This window comes from Cnephaeus nilssonii (genome assembly GCF_951640355.1).
Source record: "Cnephaeus nilssonii genome assembly, chromosome: 7".
NCBI classification, from domain to species: Eukaryota; Metazoa; Chordata; class Mammalia; order Chiroptera; family Vespertilionidae; genus Cnephaeus; species Cnephaeus nilssonii.
In genome coordinates, this window is record NC_137078.1 from 78,038,258 (window position 1) to 78,060,179 (window position 21,922).

At 39.6% G+C, this 21,922-nt stretch overlaps 1 protein-coding gene across 9 annotated transcripts in view; it reads right to left on the reverse strand.

Annotated features, from left to right (window-relative positions):
* The window catches only part of MACF1 (microtubule actin crosslinking factor 1), a 331,345-nt gene that overhangs the window by 123,697 nt on the left and 185,726 nt on the right, over positions 1-21,922 (reverse strand). For 6 of the 9 annotated variants that reach the window (XM_079776973.1, XM_079776975.1, XM_079776977.1 and 3 more), the window contains exons 29-37: positions 21,180-21,342; positions 19,685-19,768; positions 17,078-17,185; positions 16,788-16,886; positions 14,576-14,728; positions 14,191-14,279; positions 10,365-10,500; positions 1,210-6,621; positions 168-317 (exon numbers count right to left, since the gene is read on the reverse strand). In XM_079776973.1, the coding sequence (XP_079633099.1) occupies positions 168-317; positions 1,210-6,621; positions 10,365-10,500; positions 14,191-14,279; positions 14,576-14,728; positions 16,788-16,886; positions 17,078-17,185; positions 19,685-19,768; positions 21,180-21,342 (6,394 nt within the window). The remainder of the gene's footprint in view (positions 1-167; positions 318-1,209; positions 6,622-10,364; positions 10,501-14,190; positions 14,280-14,575; positions 14,729-16,787; positions 16,887-17,077; positions 17,186-19,684; positions 19,769-21,179; positions 21,343-21,922) is intronic. The other 3 variants (XM_079776979.1, XM_079776980.1, XM_079776978.1) reach the window with 1 other exon arrangement.

Below are 21,922 nucleotides of genomic sequence, written 5' to 3' on the forward strand. Positions count from 1 at the left end.
TAGTTTCTGTGAACCAGTATTTCCCAGTCAGAGGTCTCCAGTTACACCTTTTCAATCTGTTTTTTGTTCTTTAAATTGTGGTGTGTTGAAAATGTTTTTTCTTCCATAATAGTCTCTACTTCCTCCAAGTTGGTGGGCCTGGAGGAAGGAAGTCTCTGGGAACCTACCTTGGCCTGACATCGCAGATCCTGTAGCTCTGCCAGGCTACGCTCCACAGGTTGAATCTGTTTGGTCCTCATTTCAATGTCTCGTAATACAGACAGATAGGATACCAGCTTCTCATCATGCTCTAGACAGAGTCGCCGGTTAAATATATTCTGTGGAGCCAAAAAGAAAACTCACTCAGGCCTGATATTCTCCTTTAAGTCTGCTTTTTAAAGCAGGCTGGATCTTATTGATGATGAAATAACAGGCTATTTTGTCTATGTCTTCTCAAATCAAGAGAGAAAGAAGTGATTTTATTAACTTCCTCTGGGAGCAGAAGCTCATAATTATCAATCTGTAAGCATCCTTTTAGCAAAATTTCCAAAACTTATTCTAACTTTAGATAGCATCACCCTAGTATTTCAAATTAGCTTCAATGTTAGTTTCTACATTAAAACTCTTGCAAATTTCAGAAAAACATTCGAGCCACTGCCTAAGTTTCCAACAACTGTGTTAAAAACAAATAATGGTAGCTGAAACTGATTTGGCTCAGTGGATAGAGTGTCGGCCTGCGGACTGAAAGGTCCCGGGTTCGATTCTAGTCAAGGGCATGTACCTTGGTTGCGGGCACATCCCCAGTAGGGGGTGTGCAGGAGGCAGCTGATTGATGTTTTTAACTCTCTATCCCTCTCCCTTCCTCTCTGTAAAAATAAATAAAATATATATTTAAAAAACAAAAAAACCAATAATGGTAAATTAAGTTATACTTTATTTTTTTGAATTTTTATAAGAGTTTGAGCCAAACTTATCTCAATTTCTGGAAAGCAAGATCTCAAATACTCCCCAAACTAAGTTATATTTTATAGAATTATCTAATGCCCTGAAATATATGCATGCATATAATTATTCATACATAAACTCAGAATCCAGTCAAGGGTTTTATCATTAAACCAGTTATATCTTTAAAATATATGTGTGTGTATGTATGTATATGTATGGGTATACATATACATATACATACATACACACACATACATAAACAGAATGCAACACTGGGAAACTTACTTTAGTTGCTCTGGAGGGCTCCGTGTTTACACCTTCATTTCCCTTTCCCCTCGGTGCAGTCAGGAAGGGAGTTTGTTCACTTCCAGGACTTTCTCTGAGCTTTTCTGGTGGTGTCTCCTCATCCACCTTCATTGTAGGGTATATGAGGGGCACTGTCTTTGACTCATTGGCCTCTGGAATAGTGGGACTAATGGTGGCACCCTGTTGCTCTGTACTCTCTTTTTGAGATACATCTTTGAACAATTTCTCTGGAAGAAGGGACACTAAGACTCTGGGAACTCCTTGAGTCACTATACCTTCAGAGGACCCTGCTTCTGCACCTATAACTATAGGGTTTGACATTTCTAGAAATTTCTCTCCCGTTATTTCCTTAGTTGCTACGATTTTAGATTCAAGAATCCCATAAAGTTCACTATCACTTTTGCTATCCTGATGATGGAAGTCCTTTCTGACTTCTTTTGGGTCTACTCTAGAATCTACAATTTCTTCCAATTTAAGAGCTTTTGTTGAGTCAAAAGGTACTTCTTGGTATGATTTTGCTTTCTGTTCATTAGATGACAAGATCAGATCTTTGGTTTCCTTAGTCTTAGAAGTAATACAGGAATCTTCACGATAGTTGGTCTCCTGTCTGGTGGTTCCTTGGAAAGACTTGTCTGTTTTGGAAATTTGGGATGTGTCTGCAATTTGGGTTTTTCCAACTGATTCCTGGTAGTTCAATGGTCTTGGAGTCATAGAAGAGAATGCTTCGCTCTGAGCCCCTCTTGTAATTTCTTGTGATAAATTTTCTTTTGGTTTTACAGTTAAGCAGAGGCTTAGATTTTTTACTTCTCTTTCATTGACCTGATTAGAGTTGAAAAACGATGAAGCATCTTGATTTCTTACGGAAACTCCTTTGGTTATCACTGGGGAACAAGAGTCGTCAGCTTTACATAAAATAGAAAACCCTACCTCTCTATCAGCTTCTTTCCCTCTTTCAATTATGGCAATTTCCACTGGTTGACTCTTTAAACTGGAGTCATGGTCACCTCTAATGGCAGTTTCTTGGTCCAACTTTTCTTCTGAAAGAACTGCTGGTTTGCATGTTTTGACACTGTCTCCTAGAACTATCCCCTTCTTCTCTCTCTTCCTTTTCTCCCTAGTATTTGTTGGTTTCTGAATAACCTGCTCACTCAGAAATTTGCCTGAAGTTTCACAATTTGATTCTTGTGCTTCTGAAATAATTTCTCTTTGTTTTTCCCTTATTTCTTTATGATCTAAATCTGATGCAGACTGTTTCATAGGAGAAAGAATTTCTATTTGTGACACTACTTTTTCCTGCTCTTCATTTGTATTTTTTTCCATGTTGGTACTAGCCACCTCTTTGAGTTTAGAATCACAAACTTCTGAGTGAGGGTGTGTCACTGAGCCTTGGCCCAATGATTTGCCTTTACAATCACTAGGAATTATGATACTGACAGACTCTTTAGCATTTGAAGAAGCTCTCCTCTTATCTTGATCCTTACACTCGAATTCTTCAAGTGAAATTTCTCTGCCCTTTTTTGCCTGCTCCTCACCAGAAACTCTCCTTTTAACCTGTTCTTGTGCATACTGACTTCCAATTTGAAATAATTTTTCACTTTCTTCTTTACCACAACTCATTTCTGCAGTCTGATTACAAGCAATTAACGTTTCCTTCCTCAGAAATTCCTTCTTCAATTCATATACTTCAATTCCATCTTGCTTTTCAATCTGAGACCCCTGATCACTGGGCTCTAAAGTATCTATTTGGATCAAAGTTGCCAGTTCAGGGCTAATAAATCTTTTCTCAATAGCTTCCTTTAAAGTTACTCTTTGATCATTAAATATGTCAATGATTCCTCCATTTAGTACCTGATGAGATGCAATAATTCTGACCATGTTTTCATCCACCAATTTCTGTTCCAAAACTGATGCCAATGTCAGTCCTTGTCCTGTAGCAGTATCTATGATTCCCCCAGTATTTGCCTGAGCTTCCAGAACCTTCAGTGTTGATGCAAAGTCTACTTTTCCCAGCTGAGTTGCTTGACACAATGTAAGAACTTTGTCACTCACTCCATCTTTAATGTCTGAGAAAGGAATTACTTCTAGATATCTTTGTCCAGATTCAATATCAATCTTACATTTCTTTACTAATTCTGAATAGGGAACAATTCTGTGATTCTCAGGATCTACAATCCTATGCATCGATCCTGAAGACAATATTGCTTTATTAGTTAATAGTCCTTCTTTTTCAGCTTCTGCCAAGGTCAATCCCTGGCCAGAAATGAGATCCACAAAGCTTCCAGTCAATGCCTGAATTTCTTGTATTTCTCCTTTCAAGTCTGGGGTAACAAGATCTAATTTTATAGCTTCAGGGAGGGAAATAGTTTCCTTTGTTTCAGGATGAAAAAACTGATGGAGGCTTAAGTTCTCAACTTTTTTGAGTTGCTCGGCTAAATCTTCATCAATGATGCCATGTTTAAAGGCATTATCAACAGAAAGTCTCATCCCAGATATATGGTGAATGATACCTCCATCTACCACCTGTTTAGTCAACAACTGAATGGCCTCCTCTCTCTCCAAAAGTCCTCTGTCAATGGACTGCATAACTGTTAGAGGGGCCTTGCTATCAGGGTCCATAATTCCAGTTGTTTCCATTTGTAAGCTAATTAATCGCTCCCTAACCGTTTTTTCAGCATCTTTGCCTTTGGAAGCTTTTTCCAGATTTATAAGCTCGGTCTGGTCGGCACTGTCCACCAAGCCAAGATTTAAGGCCAAAGTCACCGAAACCTTTTTGCCTCGTTTCAGGTCAATGATTCCACCAGTCACCACCTGCCCCTCTAAAATTCTGGTGGCTGTTTGTGTGTCAAGAAGTCCAACTGCAACTGCTTCCTTCACAGAGCAGAGTGTGTGGGTACGGGGGTCTAAGACACCACTAATAGCTTTGTCTGCCATGAGGACATTATGTAGTAATTTCTCATCCATCAGACCTTCATCAATGACTTCTTCAGTTGTCAAAGATTCGCAAGTCTGAGAGTCAAAGAAGCCCCGAAACATGTTCAGCTTTCCCATAAGTTTCACAGCAGTGTGACTGGGCACAATACCTCTGGCTATTGCTTCATTCAGTAACAGCTGTTGACCTGTTTGTTCATGAAAGATACCACCATCTAATAATTGTGTAGATAATTTGTATAAGGTAGCTTCTTCAAGCAATTCTGAAGGAGGACTGCATGACAAGGAAGTTTCACTACCATGATCTGCCTCATCTGTTTTTTCTAACATCATCAAACTACCACCTATAATGGTTTGTTCTTCTGGACTTTGTTTATGGTCATCCTTACTTCCTTTGTCCAGAGAATGAACATTTATGTCATTTTCAGACTTGAGTTCTGAGTCTAAATCTAGAGTTTTCTCTACCTGAAATTGTGACTTCTTGCTTTGGGATTTTATGAGAGGTCTTCTATTTTTACCTGGAATATGTTCAGTTTCAAGTGGGTTTGCTTGTTCTTTCTGACATATAAAGGAAGCATCTCTGAGAGTCTGCCACTCTTCATTTGGTGTTTCAATAGAAACAGGATCTTTTTCTACCACCGAGGTCACCTCTTCTGTTTCCTCAGGGGGTACTATAAGAAGAAATCCTCTGCTGATATTTTCTCTGGTAGACACTTCTGTTAGATCTTCCTTTTTGGTATCTACTAACTGCCATTTTAACTCTGATTTAACTTGACCTCTGACCTTCAAAGTATCAACATTTGGATGTCTCACTTTTCGTTCTCCTACAAATAAGTCTTTTTCAGGGTTCTCTGTAGGGGAACCTTCTGTTACTATGATGGTCTTTTTGCCTTCTGCTTCCATGCAATTTGTTTGATTGGGATATTCTTTGTTCTGAGAAGAGTGGAATTCACGTGACTGCACAGTCGGCCTATCACAGAAAGTTTCTATTTCCACATTCACTGATTCTTCTAATTCTTTGGAAGTTTCTGGTTTCTGATGTCCAATTCCAAACACTTCTAGAGGATTTGCTTGATATTCACCTTTTGTTGTTAGTGTTTCTATCAGTTCATTGTCTAGCAGGAGCAGCCTTTGTCCGTTCCGCACATTAATATAGCTATGAGTCATCAGTTGGAACAACAGTGTATCGCTGTGGCTTGCCATGCCCTCAGTTTGGCCCTTGCTGCACGACAGACCTGATGCTCCAGGATTAATGTTCAATTTGCTTTGTTCTGAAGAATCTGCTAATTGCATGTGGGGCATCACATCAGGTATGCAAATTGATTTTAAGTTATTGGCAAGATCTTTGTCCAATATACCATTTTCTATTGCTTTTTTCCAGGACCAAATCTCTGTGGTTGCTGGTAGAAATAGAGCTTTAATGTGCTGTCGTCCACTAAGGATTTTATGAGCTAGCTCAGTAGACACAATACCTTGTTCCAGGGCATCTGTAATTGGGAGGATCTCTCCAGATTCAGGCCATAGCAATCCCATGAATGACCAAAGGGACTCCAGGATCACAAGGGCAATCTTAGCAGCTACTAGATCATTGCTCACTGCTTCATCTATTGTCAGCCTATGCCCCGTGACAGTGTCTATGATACCTCCTGTCTGAAGCTGCCTTATGAGAATAGCACAGGCCATATCTTGGTCAATCAAATTATGTCTTACAGCCTCTTCCACTGTAAGTCTGTGTCCTGTTCTTGGGTCTACTATGCCACCAGCAAAAAGCTGAGCTTCTAGCAGCCGGACAGTGACCTGCCTATCTATTAGGCCTTCCTGAACTGCACGGAAAATGCTAACCTTCCGGCCTGATTTCAAGCTCACCATTCCTCCTGCCAACTGCTTGACAGGCAGCAATTTCAACCCTGATTCTTGGTGGACAATGCATCTCTGCATCAAATCCAGCAAACCAACTTTCTCAGCTGTGTTGGGGTCTATCAAATTCTTGGATGATCTCAGGTGAGACTCTATCTCTGAGTGAAGCCATTCAGAAATGAGGCCTTGATGAAAAGCCTCCTCTAAGTTAACAAAGTTCTCATTAAGGGGGAGACTGAAGCCTCCAGTTGCCAGGTGAGCTTCTAAGATTTTCAGTCCAACTCTCTCACTGATAATTTTCTTCTCAATTGCTTCCACTACAGAAAGAGGGCCTTTGCTCTCACTAAGTCTGCTTATTACGGACAGTGTATCCTGTAGCTCCTGGAGCTGCTGGTACATCTGGTGATTAATGAGGTTTCTGGCCAGGCCCTCCTCCAGAGAGAGCTTTTCACCGGTCTCAGGGGCAATGAGGCCAGACATGATAACCTGTGATTCCAGGAGCACCAGGCCTGTGTCCTGGTCAATGAGGCCCTTTTGCATGGCTCTGAAGATGGGAAATATCTCCACTGTGCCTAGGTCAATCACCCCAGCAACTGCTCTGCAACCCTGAAAGAAAAAAATGAAAAAGAAAATTAAATTAGAGAAGCACAAGTGTTGAAAGGAGTCATTCAAAGAATTATACTACAGGGTGGGGCAAAAGTAGGTTTATAGTTCTGAGAATGCGAAACCATTTATTCTTGTATTATTACTTATTGTATTATTTTCCACATGAACTGTAAACCTACTTTTGCAACACCCTGTATATCAAATTCTGACCACAAGAAATACCCAGCCTGGGAAGGGCCCCAAAGTATAGGAAATATTCTGAAGCCTGACAGAGTTAATGCTAAAAAAGAATTTGTCTAAACTGCAGAATGTTTAACATGGCCAGAAGAAGTTCACAGATTACTTGAGGGATGACAGCATTAAGCATATCTGAGTGACAAGCTCTACAAAGTAGCAAGCAGCGAAAGTGAGAGGACAGCTATTTCTAGGACCACAAAGGTTCTTAAGACACATACCAGTTCCCAAAAATGAGAATTCAACCCCACATAACAACTTCTCAGTGTTGTGGAAGCCTCTTGAAGTGGTATTTTCCTGCTGATGAGTTCAGCAGGACCAGTCCACAGGACTAGAAGAGAGATTTAAGCATCCCAATATCCACACAACAGTTCTGTATCTGAATAAAGGATCCTGTGTATTTTACTCAAGCAGCGGCTTAGCAACTGGGGCAGTCATACTCTTGGTGGTTAATGCTAGCACTTGCCAAGGCAATGGCTGAGTTAAATTAGCTCTAGGTATTGAAATTAGCAAGTAAAGGAAAGAACAGACTTGGGACCTTCGCCGTTGAAACCACTAGTAATTTTTCTTCTAATCCAGGCTAGAATGGGTAGTAACCACCATGATTACAACTATCACTTGTTGGACACTTAATATATTTATTGGTTACTAATATTTAAGCCTCACAACAATCCTAAGAAAACAATTATTTTAACCTTTAGTTTGAAGATAAGAAAATGAGGCATAGAGAAGTTAGGTAATGGGTTCAAGGTCACAAAACTAGTGAGTTCTAGAATCAAATCAAAGTCTGACTCTGAATCTTGGGGTATTTTACTTCCTTCCCAGTTGAATCCAGGAGTATGAAGGGTAAGTACAGTAGAGTCACATCTTACAAAGGAGTCAGGTTCTGAGGTGAGTGAATAAGGTAATTCTTATATAATGTCTAAAAAAAAAAAAAAGCCTAAAAGCAGCTCCTTAAGAATTCTAATTTTGAAGCCTTTTATCATGAAACTAGAAGCCTGATGCACGAAATTTGTGCAAGGAGCTCGGCCCTCGCAGACACGGCAGCTGTCTCGGCCCTCACAGCCCCGGCTTCGTCAGGAAGGTCATTCAGCTGTCTGGTCTAATTTGCATATTATGTTATTATTATTATAGATGATGGTATTCAAAAATTAAATTATTCAAGTGTTTTATCACTTACAACACTTCATCCCTTTTATTACTCTCCAACTTTCTAGCTCTTCTTGTTCATGTTCTTTATCTTCATTTTCTATGGATAGTTTTATCTGTCCTTCTTTGGTCAGTATTAATTTCTGATGCTTATTTAACTCTTTAACTTATCCACAGAGGATCTTGTTGAAACAATTGCCAAGCACTTCCCTGACGCCTAAATAATGCATTTCATTTCTGTCTCCGTGAGAAGCAGCACCAGAGGGACAGGTACTTTGCCCATTCAGAGTCTAGGAACAGTACCAGGATTCCAATAAACATTTCATGAATAAACAAACAGACTGATAAATTGTAAGAAAACCCTTAAACTCTAACCTATTTCCCCCAGATTTTAAAATATTCACTGAGGATTTCAAGCTTGGTTAATCGCACACTATAAGGAATACAGAATGGATAGCAATGAGGAAACTGATTTGGTTCATTTCTCTATATCACTATATTTGTTCAAATAATGGATTAACTGACAATTTCTCCATACTATTTAAAATATTAATCAATATACACCCCTTGTTTTCTTACCCAGAATACAGAATTTAACTTGTATAAGGTAAATGTATGCTATGCAAATCTATTAGGTATCTGTTCTATAGAGAGCAAAGGAGAAATTACACAGCCATATGACTCCTTTGAGATATATGAAAAAACTTCTTTGAGAAAATCCATGTAAAACTATTCAGAAGCAGAAAATATGACAAAGGAAAATGTTCTCTTGTGAACTTCTAATTTCTTCTGTGAGATTCACGGAGTCTCAGAATGCTGATACTGAAGAAATGCCTGGAGTCTAGGCTAAGAGAAAAGACTACACACTGTTCCTTCCAACCCCCTCATAACTGGAGGACAGGCAGGAAGCACTGAGCTGGGAAATATCCAGAGAAATCCTTTTCAGACCCACCAAACATGGGCATCCTGACCTAAACAAGCAGAAGAAGAGGGGAAGAAGAAGAAAAAACATAAAAGGCTTCTACTTACCAGAGTTGCAGGGCACGCCTTGAGCAGATAAGAGAGAGAGCCTTACGGAGCAGCTCAGCCGTATGGCACACACAGTGTAAGCTTGGTGTTAGCATCCAGCATGCGACTTTTGTTTTTTTGGTGTTTTTTTTTGCAAAAAAGAACCCCAAACAGGTCGTCCTCTTTTCCCTTTGTGCATTTGTGCTTAAACTCCAAAGGGTTAGTGAAACTTGTAAGCAAGGATGTCAGTTAATCAGAACAATACTTCACATGAAACACAAACGGTAACAGGGACACATCATGCTCAATGTAGTGGTGCTCAGCAGCTTGTCTCTTTATTTTCTCCCTTTTGCTTTAACCTTTCAAAATGAGAACTGGATGTTCTCAGCAAGCAATTGTTAAAACTTTTCACATACACCCTTATATGGTGAAGCAACAAGCCATTAAAAGTGGGCTACCTTACACAATGCTAAACCAGCACTTCTTTTTGAAAATCTATTCTCAAATAAATCATAGCTGGTTCTGTCTTGTGGTCTTTACAACTCTAGCTCCTGCTGCACAAATTTCATATCCAAGGACCAGAGTCAAAGAATATTTATCTGAATATCATTTTTAGCATCATCTAGACTAAATTTGGTTACCACATGATTTTTAATTTTGGCCTGCCCCACGTAAGTTGGCCATTGCTTCACAACATAGGAAATAAGCAGGCAAACACACATATATATATCCCAGAGACACATGTATATAATATGGTAAGTTTACATATACACAAGTATCCAGGAAGAACTTAGGACAACCAGCAAGAACTTAACAACTTCCATATGGTCCAGGAAATGAACATGAGTGGGAACTGGTAAAGATGTCACATGATGAGATGACCATGGATAAGGGGAACCAGCGTCTCAGTCAGTGCAGCTAATCCACCAATTTGCTTTGAAAATAAACATTTCTTATTTATTTAGTAGATATGAAAAATAGTATGAGGGAAAGAGGTTCATGATCTTTTTTTCCCAATATTCAGAACTCTTGGCTATCAACTTTTGAGTAACAATGCCACAAAGGAATAATCTTATTGCTCTGTGACATAAAAGTTATGTAATGGAAGACAACAAAAATGGTGAACCACATCTAGAGAGTTAGCCATAAATGCCTTCCAGAGTTTTGACTGACCAACACATCATGGAACCCCAGGTAAGAAACACAAGACAAATGGCTGCTACGGTGAGGTTAAAAAAATTAAGTCACATTGGTCATGGAAAGCTAGTGATCATGACTTTCAGTTAGCAAGGATACTTTCATACCATTCAAAAGGTACCCTCCCAACACTTGGAGAATAAAATTGAAAGTACCTTTTGTTCTGTCTGCTGAGCCAACTGGCTCTGAAGTTGGTGAAGCTGGTTTGCTGAACCATCACACAGGTCATGGTAAGCCTTATTCAGGGCATTCAATTGCTCAGATATTTGTTCCTTCTCTTTTTCTGAGAGCCTGGAAGATGAAGCATTAAAGCTCTTTTAGAGAAAAACCTTTCTCCAACCCTCCTCTATGGCTTTACAATCATGACTTCTCCACCTTGGATGGTATTCTTCTTGGTCAGTGCTAACTGTGGATCATCTGATCAGAGCTCCATACTCACTGAACACTGGCTTCTAACTCACAGTTTTCCTGTTTATCTCAAATCAAGTCATGATTCTTGATGCTCATGTCACCATGTCAATGCTCATGTCACCAATTGTCTATAACACCCTAAGCTTGTAGTCCTGCAATTTTCTCAATCCCAATGGCCTCCAATCTACTTCAGCCCCACCCATAAAGGGCAAATTTGGATCCTGCTGTCATCTAAAATTCTTCCACTTCTGAAATTTTAAACTTTAAGAATCTACTATCTGATTATAGCTAATTATACCCCTACCTTTCCAGTTTTCTTTCTTTACTCCTATACCGCTTTTAAAAATGAAATATTTTAAACAAATTCTCATTTAGTCATTACCCAACTATCCAGCTTTACCAAATTTTACCAAGTTTGCTTTAGATCCTTTTCTTAGAAATAAAGCATTACAGATATAAAGTCCAATGTGTATTTGTCACCAACCCCATTACTTTCCCTTCCTCCCCAGAGGCAATCACTATCTTGAATTGGGTAAATTTTGCAAGTCCCCTTTCTCATTATACATTATGTTTTTGAGAATGAACTGTGTGACTTATATTACAACTTACTGAGATTTCCCAAGTCTTCCTTGATGTTCCATTTTCTCTTAATCAATCCTATTATATTTAGTTTCTTCTCTTTTCCAGACCCCACTGTATTCATCTCCATCAGTTCCTTACACGCTCATTAACTGATAAAACTCCAGCCCCAGATCAATTAAACTCTGCTCCCACATGCAGGCTGCTAAGTATAACCAGTGAGGGAGAAATCCCACAGCCATGCAGAAGAGATCCTACTGGGCTCTGACCTCCACTGGACTTCAGTGTAGTCTGAATCAATCCTTCCTTCTTTCCCCTCAACATTACTCTAACTTTCGGGCAAACAACCTCTCTATTTCTTTCTTTCTTTTTTTTTTAAATATGTTTTTAGCCCTGGACGGTTTGGCTCAGTGGATAAAGATTTGGCCTGCGGACTAAAGGGTTCGATTCCAGTCAAAGGCACATACTTGGTTGCAGACTTCTCCCTGGTCCAGGCCCTGGTCAGGGCGCGTGCAGGAGGCAACCAATCTATGCATTTCTCTCATATCGATATTTCTCTCTGTCTTTCCCTCTCTCTTCCATTCTCTTTAAAAATCAATGGAAAAATATCCTCTGGCGAGGATTGAAAACAACAATTTGTTTTTATTGATTTCAGAGAGGAAGAGAGAGATAGAAACATCAGTGATGAAAGAGAATCATTGATCAGCTGCCTCCTGCACATCCTGCACTGGGGATTGAGCTCACAACCCAGGCATGTGCTCTGACCGGGAATTGAACCGTGACCTCCTAGATCATAGGTCGACACTCAACCACTGAGCCACGCTGGCTGGGCTCTCTACCTATTTCAAAGACAACATACAGACCACTGGGCACTAATTCTCTCACTTTCTGGTTTCACTCCTGGCATATTAACCTATATTCACATCTTTCTTTCCTTTTTTTTTTTTTTTTTAAGAATTTTTATGAGTTTATTTGAGCCCAACTGGTGACATATGCCAGGGAGAGAAAGATCTCAAATGCTCCCTTTTTATTTAATTTTTAAATGTTTTATTCATACCTTTCTTAATCTCCTTTTTCTCAGACTTCAGAAGAAAAGCTGTCTCAACCTCTGTCTAAGGTGTACTTTCCACCCAGTGATGAATCTTATCCTCTCTCACATCCTCTGGCACCTTTCTCCTAGTACTTCAGTCTTTCTCCCTTTACGTCCTTGAGACACTGTCCATAAACACAGTTAACTCCCGCTGATCTCTTAAGAAAACAAAACTCTTTATTGATTCTATTCTATTCTAATTATTTCTACTTTATAATTTCTTTCCTTTCCTTTCCTATGGTCAAGCTTCTTTAAAGAGTGTCTAATTTCAGCCCTAGCTGGCTTGGCTCAGTAGATAGAGCATCAGCCTGTGGACTGAAGGATCCCGGGTTTGACTCCGGTCAAGGGCACATGCCCAGGTTGTGGGCTCAATCCCCAATAGGGGGCATGCAGGAGGCAGCTGATCAATGATTTTCATCATTGATGTTTCAATCTCTCCCTCCCTCTCCCAAATCAATAAAATATATATATATATACTTTAAAAAATATATATATATTTTATTGATTTTTTACAGAGAGGAAGAGAGGGAGAGAAAGTTAGAAACATCGATGAGAGAGACACATCGATCAGCTGCTTCCTGCACACCTCCTACTGGGGATGTGCCCGCAACCAAGGTACATGCCCTTGACCGGAATCGAACCTGGGACCTTTCAGTCCGCAGGCCGACGCTCTATCCACAGAGCAAAACTGGTTAGGGAAATAAAAAAATATATTTTTTAAAGAGTGTCTAATTTCATTATCACTACCTTCCTCACTTCAAGTGCTCTCCACTACACTAAATCTTACATCATCCCCCAACTTTTCACCAGTCACCAAAAACTTCCAACTCGCCAAATTTAATAGACGGGTCTCAGTCTTGACCTTTCTTGACTTCTAACGACTCCCTTCTTTTTAGAATTCTGTTCTCTCTTGGGTTCTGAGGTATAACTCATCATTTTCCTTTTACTTTTCTAAGGCTTCCTTTACAGGGCGAAAAGCATTGAGAAGCCCCTGAGCCCTTGTAAACTAATCCACTCTTATGGTTTCTACGATGCTGATGACTCAAATCTCCATCGCTTTAGACTTCTCGTATTAATTCTAAATTTACATATGCAGTTGCCCATTGGATAACTTAATGTGTTAGGTGCTTCCTAATACATACTAGGGACTAGGCACTTCCATTCAGATGTCCTGTGGGGTCTTCACGTTCCTAACATATGGAACTAAAGCTGCCCTCTTCTCCCTCAATCCATAACTTCTCCTGTAATACCTCTCTTGGTGAGTGGCATCACCATACACCCAATGGCTTAAGCCAGAAACCAGAGTTATATCTTATCATTTTTGTTTGTCACCAAACTCTATAAATTCATCATTCTTAAGATCTTTAGAATCTTTGTCTCCTTTCCATCCTCATCATATCTTGCCTATATTATCAGAACAACCTCTATTTTTGCCCCAAGTCAACACAATCTCTATTAAACATCGATCAGAATGGCAAACCTCAGGGAAAGTAGGGGAGGGTGGGGGTAAGGGGGAGAGATCAACCAAAGGACTTGTATGCATGCATATAAGCCTAACTAATGGACACAGACAACAGGGGGGTAAGGGCATGAATGCGGGGGGGGGGGGGTAGGGGGGGAAATGGGAGAATAAGGACACATGTAATACCTTAATTAATAAAAAAAAAAATTAAAAAAAAACTGTTCTAGAAACCTTTTTCAACAAAATCCAATCATGTTTATGATTCATCCACATAGCCAACAAGGTAAAATGCAAATTTCTCAACATGAACTACAAAGTTCTTCATCATCTGAATCTTCCTGCCCTGAATTCTCCAGCCTGAATTCTCATCATGACCCTAAGGTTTAGCCGGGTGGATCTGGTCTCCCAGGTGTGCCACAATCTCTCATCTAATACTTACTTATGACCATGCTTGGCCAAGAAGATCTGTGAAGTTTTAATGGCCTCAGAGACTTGTTCTCTCTTGGTTGTCAGCTCCTCTGCCAGAACCTATTTAGTAGAAATAAAGAGAAAAGCTTCAGAACCTAAAAAAATTAAAGAATCAAAAATTATTTGAAGTAACTTTTAAAAAATTCAAGGTGAAAACAGCTTAGCTCAGGTTATAATGGTCTATGTAGAGCTGATTTTAAAAAAAGGTAGAACTATAAATAAGATAACTTCATAAGTTAACATTTACTGAGATAACAATCCCTCCTGGGTGGCCCATATGTGACTTGTATTATACCACCTAATACATGATCATATATTATTGTACCCAGGAAGAGTAAGATAGACCTTCTACTTACCTGCTGTTCTAAAATAGCTTTTTCAATGTCTGTCAATTCTTTGGTCTGGGATGAGGTAGCTTTGCTTTGTGTATTCCTTGCTAGGGTAGACACCCAGCCCAAAAGTTCTTTCACCTTCTCCACGTGTTCCTGTTTTTCCTCTTCTACCACTTTCTAGAAAAGAAAATAGAAAATCAGTATATTGGTTCATCTTATTAGACTTGCCTAAGTTCAGATTTCCTAAAATAGAGACACAAGAGTTACCTAAATCAGTAAGCAGTTAAAATAATCCCCAATTAAATATAATTTACCCAGCCTAGAGCACTGCTCACAAGTGCCTAACTATGGGATATAAGTTTATTATATACAGGTTAGCACCTTTCTTTATTATTTATTTATTTATTTATTTATTTATTTATTTATTTATTTATTATTTTAAATATCTTTATTGATTTTAGAGAGAAAGGGAGAGGGAAAGAGAGATAGAAACATCAGTGATGAGAGAGAATCATTGACTGGCTGCCTCCTACATGACTCCCACTTAGGATCAAGCCCACAACCCAAGCATGTGCCCTTGACCGGAATCGAACCTGGGACCCTTCAGTCCGCAGGCTGATGCTCTATCCACTGAGCTAAACCAGGTAGGGCAGCACCTTTCTTTAAAAGCACACTGTTTTATATGTGATGGATATTCAGTAATTAGTGATTTTAAAAAGCCCTTCACATACACAGCTTACTTATTTTCATAATTCTTATATTTACAGGTAAAGAGATTAAAGTCTACAGAGATTATGTGAGGTAGATATTGACATAAAGGACGTATTTTGCTAATTCACACAGGCAAAAATTGCTATGGGTTAATGTTTCCAAAAGCATTTCTTTTTATAAGCGTAGTTGGATATATGGAAATTTATTTTACAAAGACATAGATTTTTATAATTACAAGACCATAATTATACATAGTATTCTAACCTGTTTTCCCCCCAAATAATATATTTTAATTATATTCCCTTGTCACTGCATGTAAACCTATTTCATTATTTTTAACAGCTTCATAGCATTTCATGTATAGAATCTGGATGTTTCCAATATTTCCCTTTACCAAATCATGCTTTATTAATGACTTTTATTCACATCATTCCTTCATAATATGGAATCTGTGAATAATTATGAGGACTGACTATATTATGTCCAACATTCCCACTTCCAAGTATCTTTAATATGGAAATATTTTAAGTATGAAGGAATGATGTGAATAAAAGTCATTAATAAAGCATGATTTAATAAAGTTATTATTTTTATAACCCCCAAATCAATATTTGTGCATTTTCACAGTCATTCCCAGACATGCACAGAGTGGTTGCAAAATATTTCAGGTGCCCAATGTTCCCAGCTGGGGTAGAATAAGGTGACACTCTGTTGCCTTGATCCAGCTTTTATACTGTAAACAAGTGTCTGTTGAGTGCCAGGCTTTTCTTATTTTTGTGTTTTCTGATAGTGGTTTCGCTGTTTAAAATGGACCCAAATGCAGTGCCGAGGTGCCGTCTTGCATTCCTAAGCACAGGAAGGCTGTGATGTGCATTATGGAGATAATGTGTGTTATATAAGTCTTGTTTAGGAGTGAGTTATAGTGCTCTTGGCCATGAGTTCAATGTCAGTGAATCAACAAAATATATTGTCAGGTGTTTTTAAAGAAAAACACACATAATACAAGATTATGCATTTTCTGTGAACAAAAATGTTGTGACCAGAGGCTTGTAGGAACCTAACCCTATATTTCTCCAGCTGCAAAGAGTTCAGTATTCACTAATGCAGTGTTTTCAGCAACCTCATAGAACACAACTACTATGAATTAAGAAAATTGGCTGTGTGCGCACTTTACCTTTTGACAGATGAGGCACAGGTTTTTGGGGGGATTTTGTTGTTGTTTTTAAATATATATTTTTTTATTTCAGAGAGGAAGGGAGAGAGAGAGAGAGAGAGAGAGAGAGAGAGAGAGAGAGAGAGAGAGAGAGAGAGAGAAACATCAATGATAAGAGAGAATCATTGATCTGCTGCCTCCTGCACACCCCTACTGGGGATCGAGCCCGAAATCCGGGCATGTGCCCTTGACCAGAATCAAACCCAGGACCCTTCATTGTGCAGGCCAATGTTCTGAGCCAAACCAACTAGGGCTGAGACACAGGGTTTTAAATTCCACTTTCAAGACGATTTAGGACCCAACTGTCCTTACCTCCTCCTCTTCCAACCGCTGGAGCGCATCACTGATATATTTTACGTGCTGAGTTGTTAAGGTCACCAATGCTGTATAGCGAGTCCTTAAGTCCATGAACTATGGTTCAAAAAAACAATTTAGATAAATTACCCACCAGAAAAGTAAATTTAAATAGTTGAAAATAAGAGGAAGTTTTCATGAAGTCACATGCTCAACAGAAAGGTGAGCTGTAAATCAAACTGCACGACCCAGACAAGGAATCTCCTTAAGGGAAGACAGTGGCACATGTCCTTTCCCCACCCTTTCACCTCTTGTGTGATGGCATCCGAAGAGGAAAGCATGCGACGGCGCTTGCCAGGGGATTTCTGCTGTGATTCCACAAAGGCCTTGTATGTCATCAGTTGCAATTCGTAGTCCTGAGAAGGAAGAAATTTCACTATGTTTACATAGGGCTTTATAGCTCACACACGTCATGTAACAGAAATCAGAGTATTTCATTACTGGAAGGCATTTTGGTGATCTTTTAAACTGAAGGTTAGAAAGTTTTCCTGTATTGGGCCAGATGGACACTATTGGGCCATGCTATCTCTGTCACAGCTACTCAAGTCTGCCACTGTAAATGAAAGCAGCCATAGACAATATGTAAATGAAAGAGTATGGTTGTATTAGAATAAAACTTTACCTATGGACACTGACAGCTGAATGAAGGTCCTATAAATTTCATGTGTCACAAAGTATTATTTGCCCCCTTTTTCTTAGCCACCTCTTATGGGACATATGAAAATAGGTGTACAGGCTAGATTTAGCGTGTGGGTCATAGTTGCTGACCTCTCAGTTTGCAGTTTGTTTACTGACCATCCTTTCCATGCATGGGCAACTAAAGCCCAGAGACAGGAAGTGAATTTCCCTAATTAACTAGTGGGTGAGCAACAAAGTCAAGATTAGAATCCCTAAACCAATGCTCTACTCATATGGCCATGCTCTTGCCATGTCCCCTGTAATCCTGAGAGTGATGCCCTAGTCAGGCCCTCTTCATCTCTTAGAAGACAAGTACAAGAGCTTCTTAGTTACTCTCCACCAGAGTAACTTTTCTAAAACAACCAAAATAACTTTTCTAAAACAAAGATGACCACTTTTTTCCTCTGCTTAAAAGTTTTCAATGACCTAGAGCAAAAATTTCTCAAATGTCAAGATGCATACAATCATCTGGAGGTCTTGTTAAAATGCAGATTCTGATTTGGGAGGTTGAAGATTCTGCGTTTCTAACAAGTTGCTCCTGGTTCAAAGGCCACATTTTGAGTAGCAAGAATAGTAAGTAAAGCAAAAGAACTGAACAAGGCCTTTTTAAGGCTGGGCCCAGCCTCCTTCTAGCTAAACTAGAATATTCCCTATTTCCTCATCTAATCATTGTATGTTCATTCCTCTGTGCCTTTGATTATGCAGTTCCTTTTGCCTAGAATATCCTGCTTTCTGTTGTCTACATAGAAAACAATGCAGGAGGAAAACATGGAATATGTTCCTTAAGCAACCTAAAGAAAAACAATAGTAGTGGTAATAATAAAAGAGTAATAATAATATAAGCACGTGCTACCATTTACTGAATGTATTTTAGGTTTGCAGCACTGTCCTATGCATACATTATCCCATTTAATATTTACAATCACTCGGTGGGGTTGTTACTGTTCCTACTGTGTACATATTGCAACAGATAATCAGAGAGGCTAAGTGCTCTAAAGCCTGAAAATGGTGAAGCTAGGTTGTGAACTCAAATCTTAGTGACACCAAGTCTTCTGCTGTTAACTAAAGAAATGCATTCATTCAGAAATAGCCCTGGCCTGGTGGCTTAGGTGGTTGAAGCATCATCCCGTACACCAAAAATTATTTGTGGAGCATCTACTATGTGTTCGCCATTGTTCTGAATGCTACACACATAGTGGAAATCAAGCCAGAGAAAACCTTGCCCCTCCCCTGGAACTTACATTGTAGTGAGAAGACACATAATAAACAAATACATATATAATAATCACAGGTCATTTTTATGTAAAGATGTTATCAGAGAAATGGGGAGGGGGGCAGATCAGACATGGCTCATAAACCACATAAGAATCTAAAATTTTATTATGAACATGATATAGTCTTTGGAAAGTTTTGAGCAAGAGAATAATATGATCCAATTTACTATGTTTCATCTATTGTAAGGTACAAATTTTCCCCATATTTTAGTAGCTCCAGAATTAGAATATGTTTTACAATCAATGGCATTTGCATAAGTGGCAGAGTTTCTTCTTTTTTGATAGTGCATATAATAGTTGGTGTCTGAAATTCTGTGACATGTAGTTTCTCTAAAAAGGTGATTCTGCGACTGTGTGGGAAAACAGCCTGTGGGGCAGGAGCAGAAGCCAGCGTTCAGCTCGGAGGCAGTGCAGTGGTCTAAGGAAGATGCCTCACTTAGATGTGAGCCAGGCACATGGTGAGGGGTGGGTAATGAGAGGCAGTCAAGTCCAAGACATATAGGAAGATGGAGCCAACTCGTTCAAAGACTGAACATAAAGTTTAAGGCGAAAAGAACTGTTAAGGGTCACTGTGGTGTGTTTTTTTGCCTCAGCAAATAGGAAAATGGTGACACTATATCCTGAGATAAGCAAGATGATGACAAAACCCAAATATTCTGTTTTTGACATATTAAGTTTAAGAGGCCTGTGAGTCACCTAAATGAAGACTCTTCAAATCATAGCTGACACCTGGTGCCTCTCTGAGCACCCTCCAATGTGGGCCATGAGCAGTACACAGCTGCACTAACTGAAGGATGGGACCAGCCTGCAGCAGAAGAGCTGCAGTGGGAAACCTACAGTGACAATGCAGGTCTTCCTAAGCGGAAGGTCACTTATGTTCCTTTTGGGACATGGCAGAGTTACCTTTACAACCGTGGAGTACTGCTGGGAAAATTTTTGACACTGGTCCAGTTTTGTCTGATTTCTCTCAATTTCTGCAAACAGATCCTAGGAACCAAAATATCACACCATTACCATTGTCATTACCATCACTGAATCAGCTGAGCATCTATTAGGTTCTAAGGTATGGTTTTCAAACCTTACCTGCATCAGAATCATCTGGAAGACAGCATAAATCACAGATTGCTGGGCCCCGCCTCCAGAGTTTCTGATTCAGTAGGTTTGGGTTTAGGTTTGAGAATTTGCATTTCTGACATGTTCCCAGATGATGCTACTAGTGTGGAGTCCACACTTTGAAAAGCACTATTCTAAGTATTTTACATGTATCCCTCCATTTAATCCTAACAACAATAACTTTGAGGTCAGCTGAACAAATAATAGACTATGTTCGTTTTATTGATGGGGAAGTAGAACACTGAGAGATTAAGTAATTTGCTTAGTGAGCAAACCAGGATTGAAATCCAGGCAACCTAACCGTAATGCTAAACAAAACAATAGACCCCAAGATACCAACAAATAAAAACTGCTTTGAATAAAATAATTTTCTTACACTCACAGCTTTCCCTGGGTTTGCATTCCTCCATATTCTAATCCTTCTAAAATAAAATTAAATATCAAGAAACAAAATAAACCAGCCCTGGCCAGTTGGCTCAGTTGGTTGGAGCATTATTCTACACCAAAAGGTTGCAGGTTCAATTTCCAGTCAGGGCACATACCTAAGTTGCAGGTTCAATCCCCAGTCAGGGTGCATTTGGGAGGCAACTGATGTGTTTTCTCTCTCCCTCCCACTGCTTCCTCTCTCTCTCTAAAATCAATAAAAACATAACCTCAGGTGAGGCTTAAAAAAATAAACCAAAATAAGAAACAAAATAAACCAAAACAATACTTTCTTTTAATCCTCACCTGAGGATATTCGTTCCATTGATTTTTAAATTTTTTTTTAGAAAGCAGAGGAGAGGGAGGGAGGGGAGGAGGAAAGGGGGGGGGGTAGAGGGGTAGAGGGAGAGAGAGAGAGAGAGAGACAGACAGACAGACAGACATCAATGTGATAGAAAAACATCAGTTGGTTGCCTCATGCATGTGCCTGACCAGACTGGGAAGGAGCCTGCAACTGAGGTATGTGCCCTTGACCAGGAATCAAACCCTCGACCCTTTGGTCTGAGAGCTGATGCTCTAACCACTGAGCAAAATTGGCCAGGGCAAAACCAAAATAATTTTAACCTGTCCATCAAGTAATTTCAATATTATACTCAAAGAAACTCAGCATTAAAAGGGACCTTAAATCTGGGCTAAATGCAACACCAGTATCTTGAGACCATCCTGCTTGAACCCTTTCAAAAGACAGGGCTCAGAATGTCTTACCATTTAGGTGAAGCTTAATTGCTAGCACATCATCTTCTTTTATGATGAACTAACCCCCAGCCCCTGCCAACTTCCACTGTGCTACTGCTGCACCCACCGTCTGCTGGCTGAGCTGCTCCGAAAGCACTCTGCTATCCTCTGCCTGGCCTGGCTTCATCCTTTCCTGCTGGGCAGTGGTTTCCTCAATCCATTTGATGAGAGTTCCATGGCAGGCTCGGTAATCTCCCAGAACTTCCTGGATACTTTCTAGTTCAGATTGGCTGGAGGAGCAGAGAAAAACTGCCGTTAGATATTTGGTGTCAATACAATGAAGTAAATGAGACAATTCCCTCAGTAGCCTATGCGTCCAGCTGAGCTCAACCACAGAGGATACATCTTTATTTGAGGGGAACACCAATACAATGCTGAGAGTTATGCACGTACCCAGTGCCCTATGGGGTAAAAAGTGAGTAAAAAACAGTTGTGTCCTGGTGGCCTAGAAACTGCCCAGGGCCTGGCATCCCGTGATGATCCTTGTCAAATTTTTTACCTAGATGGCCAAGGATTACCAGGTTGCCAGTAAGGTAGTACTGAGTGTACACTTCTGTCCCTGATGACAGAGTACCTGTCAGGTTACCCCAGCTATTATTTATGATCACTCTAATTTCTTGAGGAGGGCAGTGGAGGTAGGGTGGGTGAAAAATAGTAATTATTTACTGTTATTTTTAAAAATATATATTTTATTGATTTTTTTACAGAGAGGAAGGGAGAGGGATAGAGAGTTAGAAACATCGATGAGAGAGAAACATTGATCAGCTGCCTCTTGCACACCTCCTGCTGGGGATGTGCCCGCAACCAAGG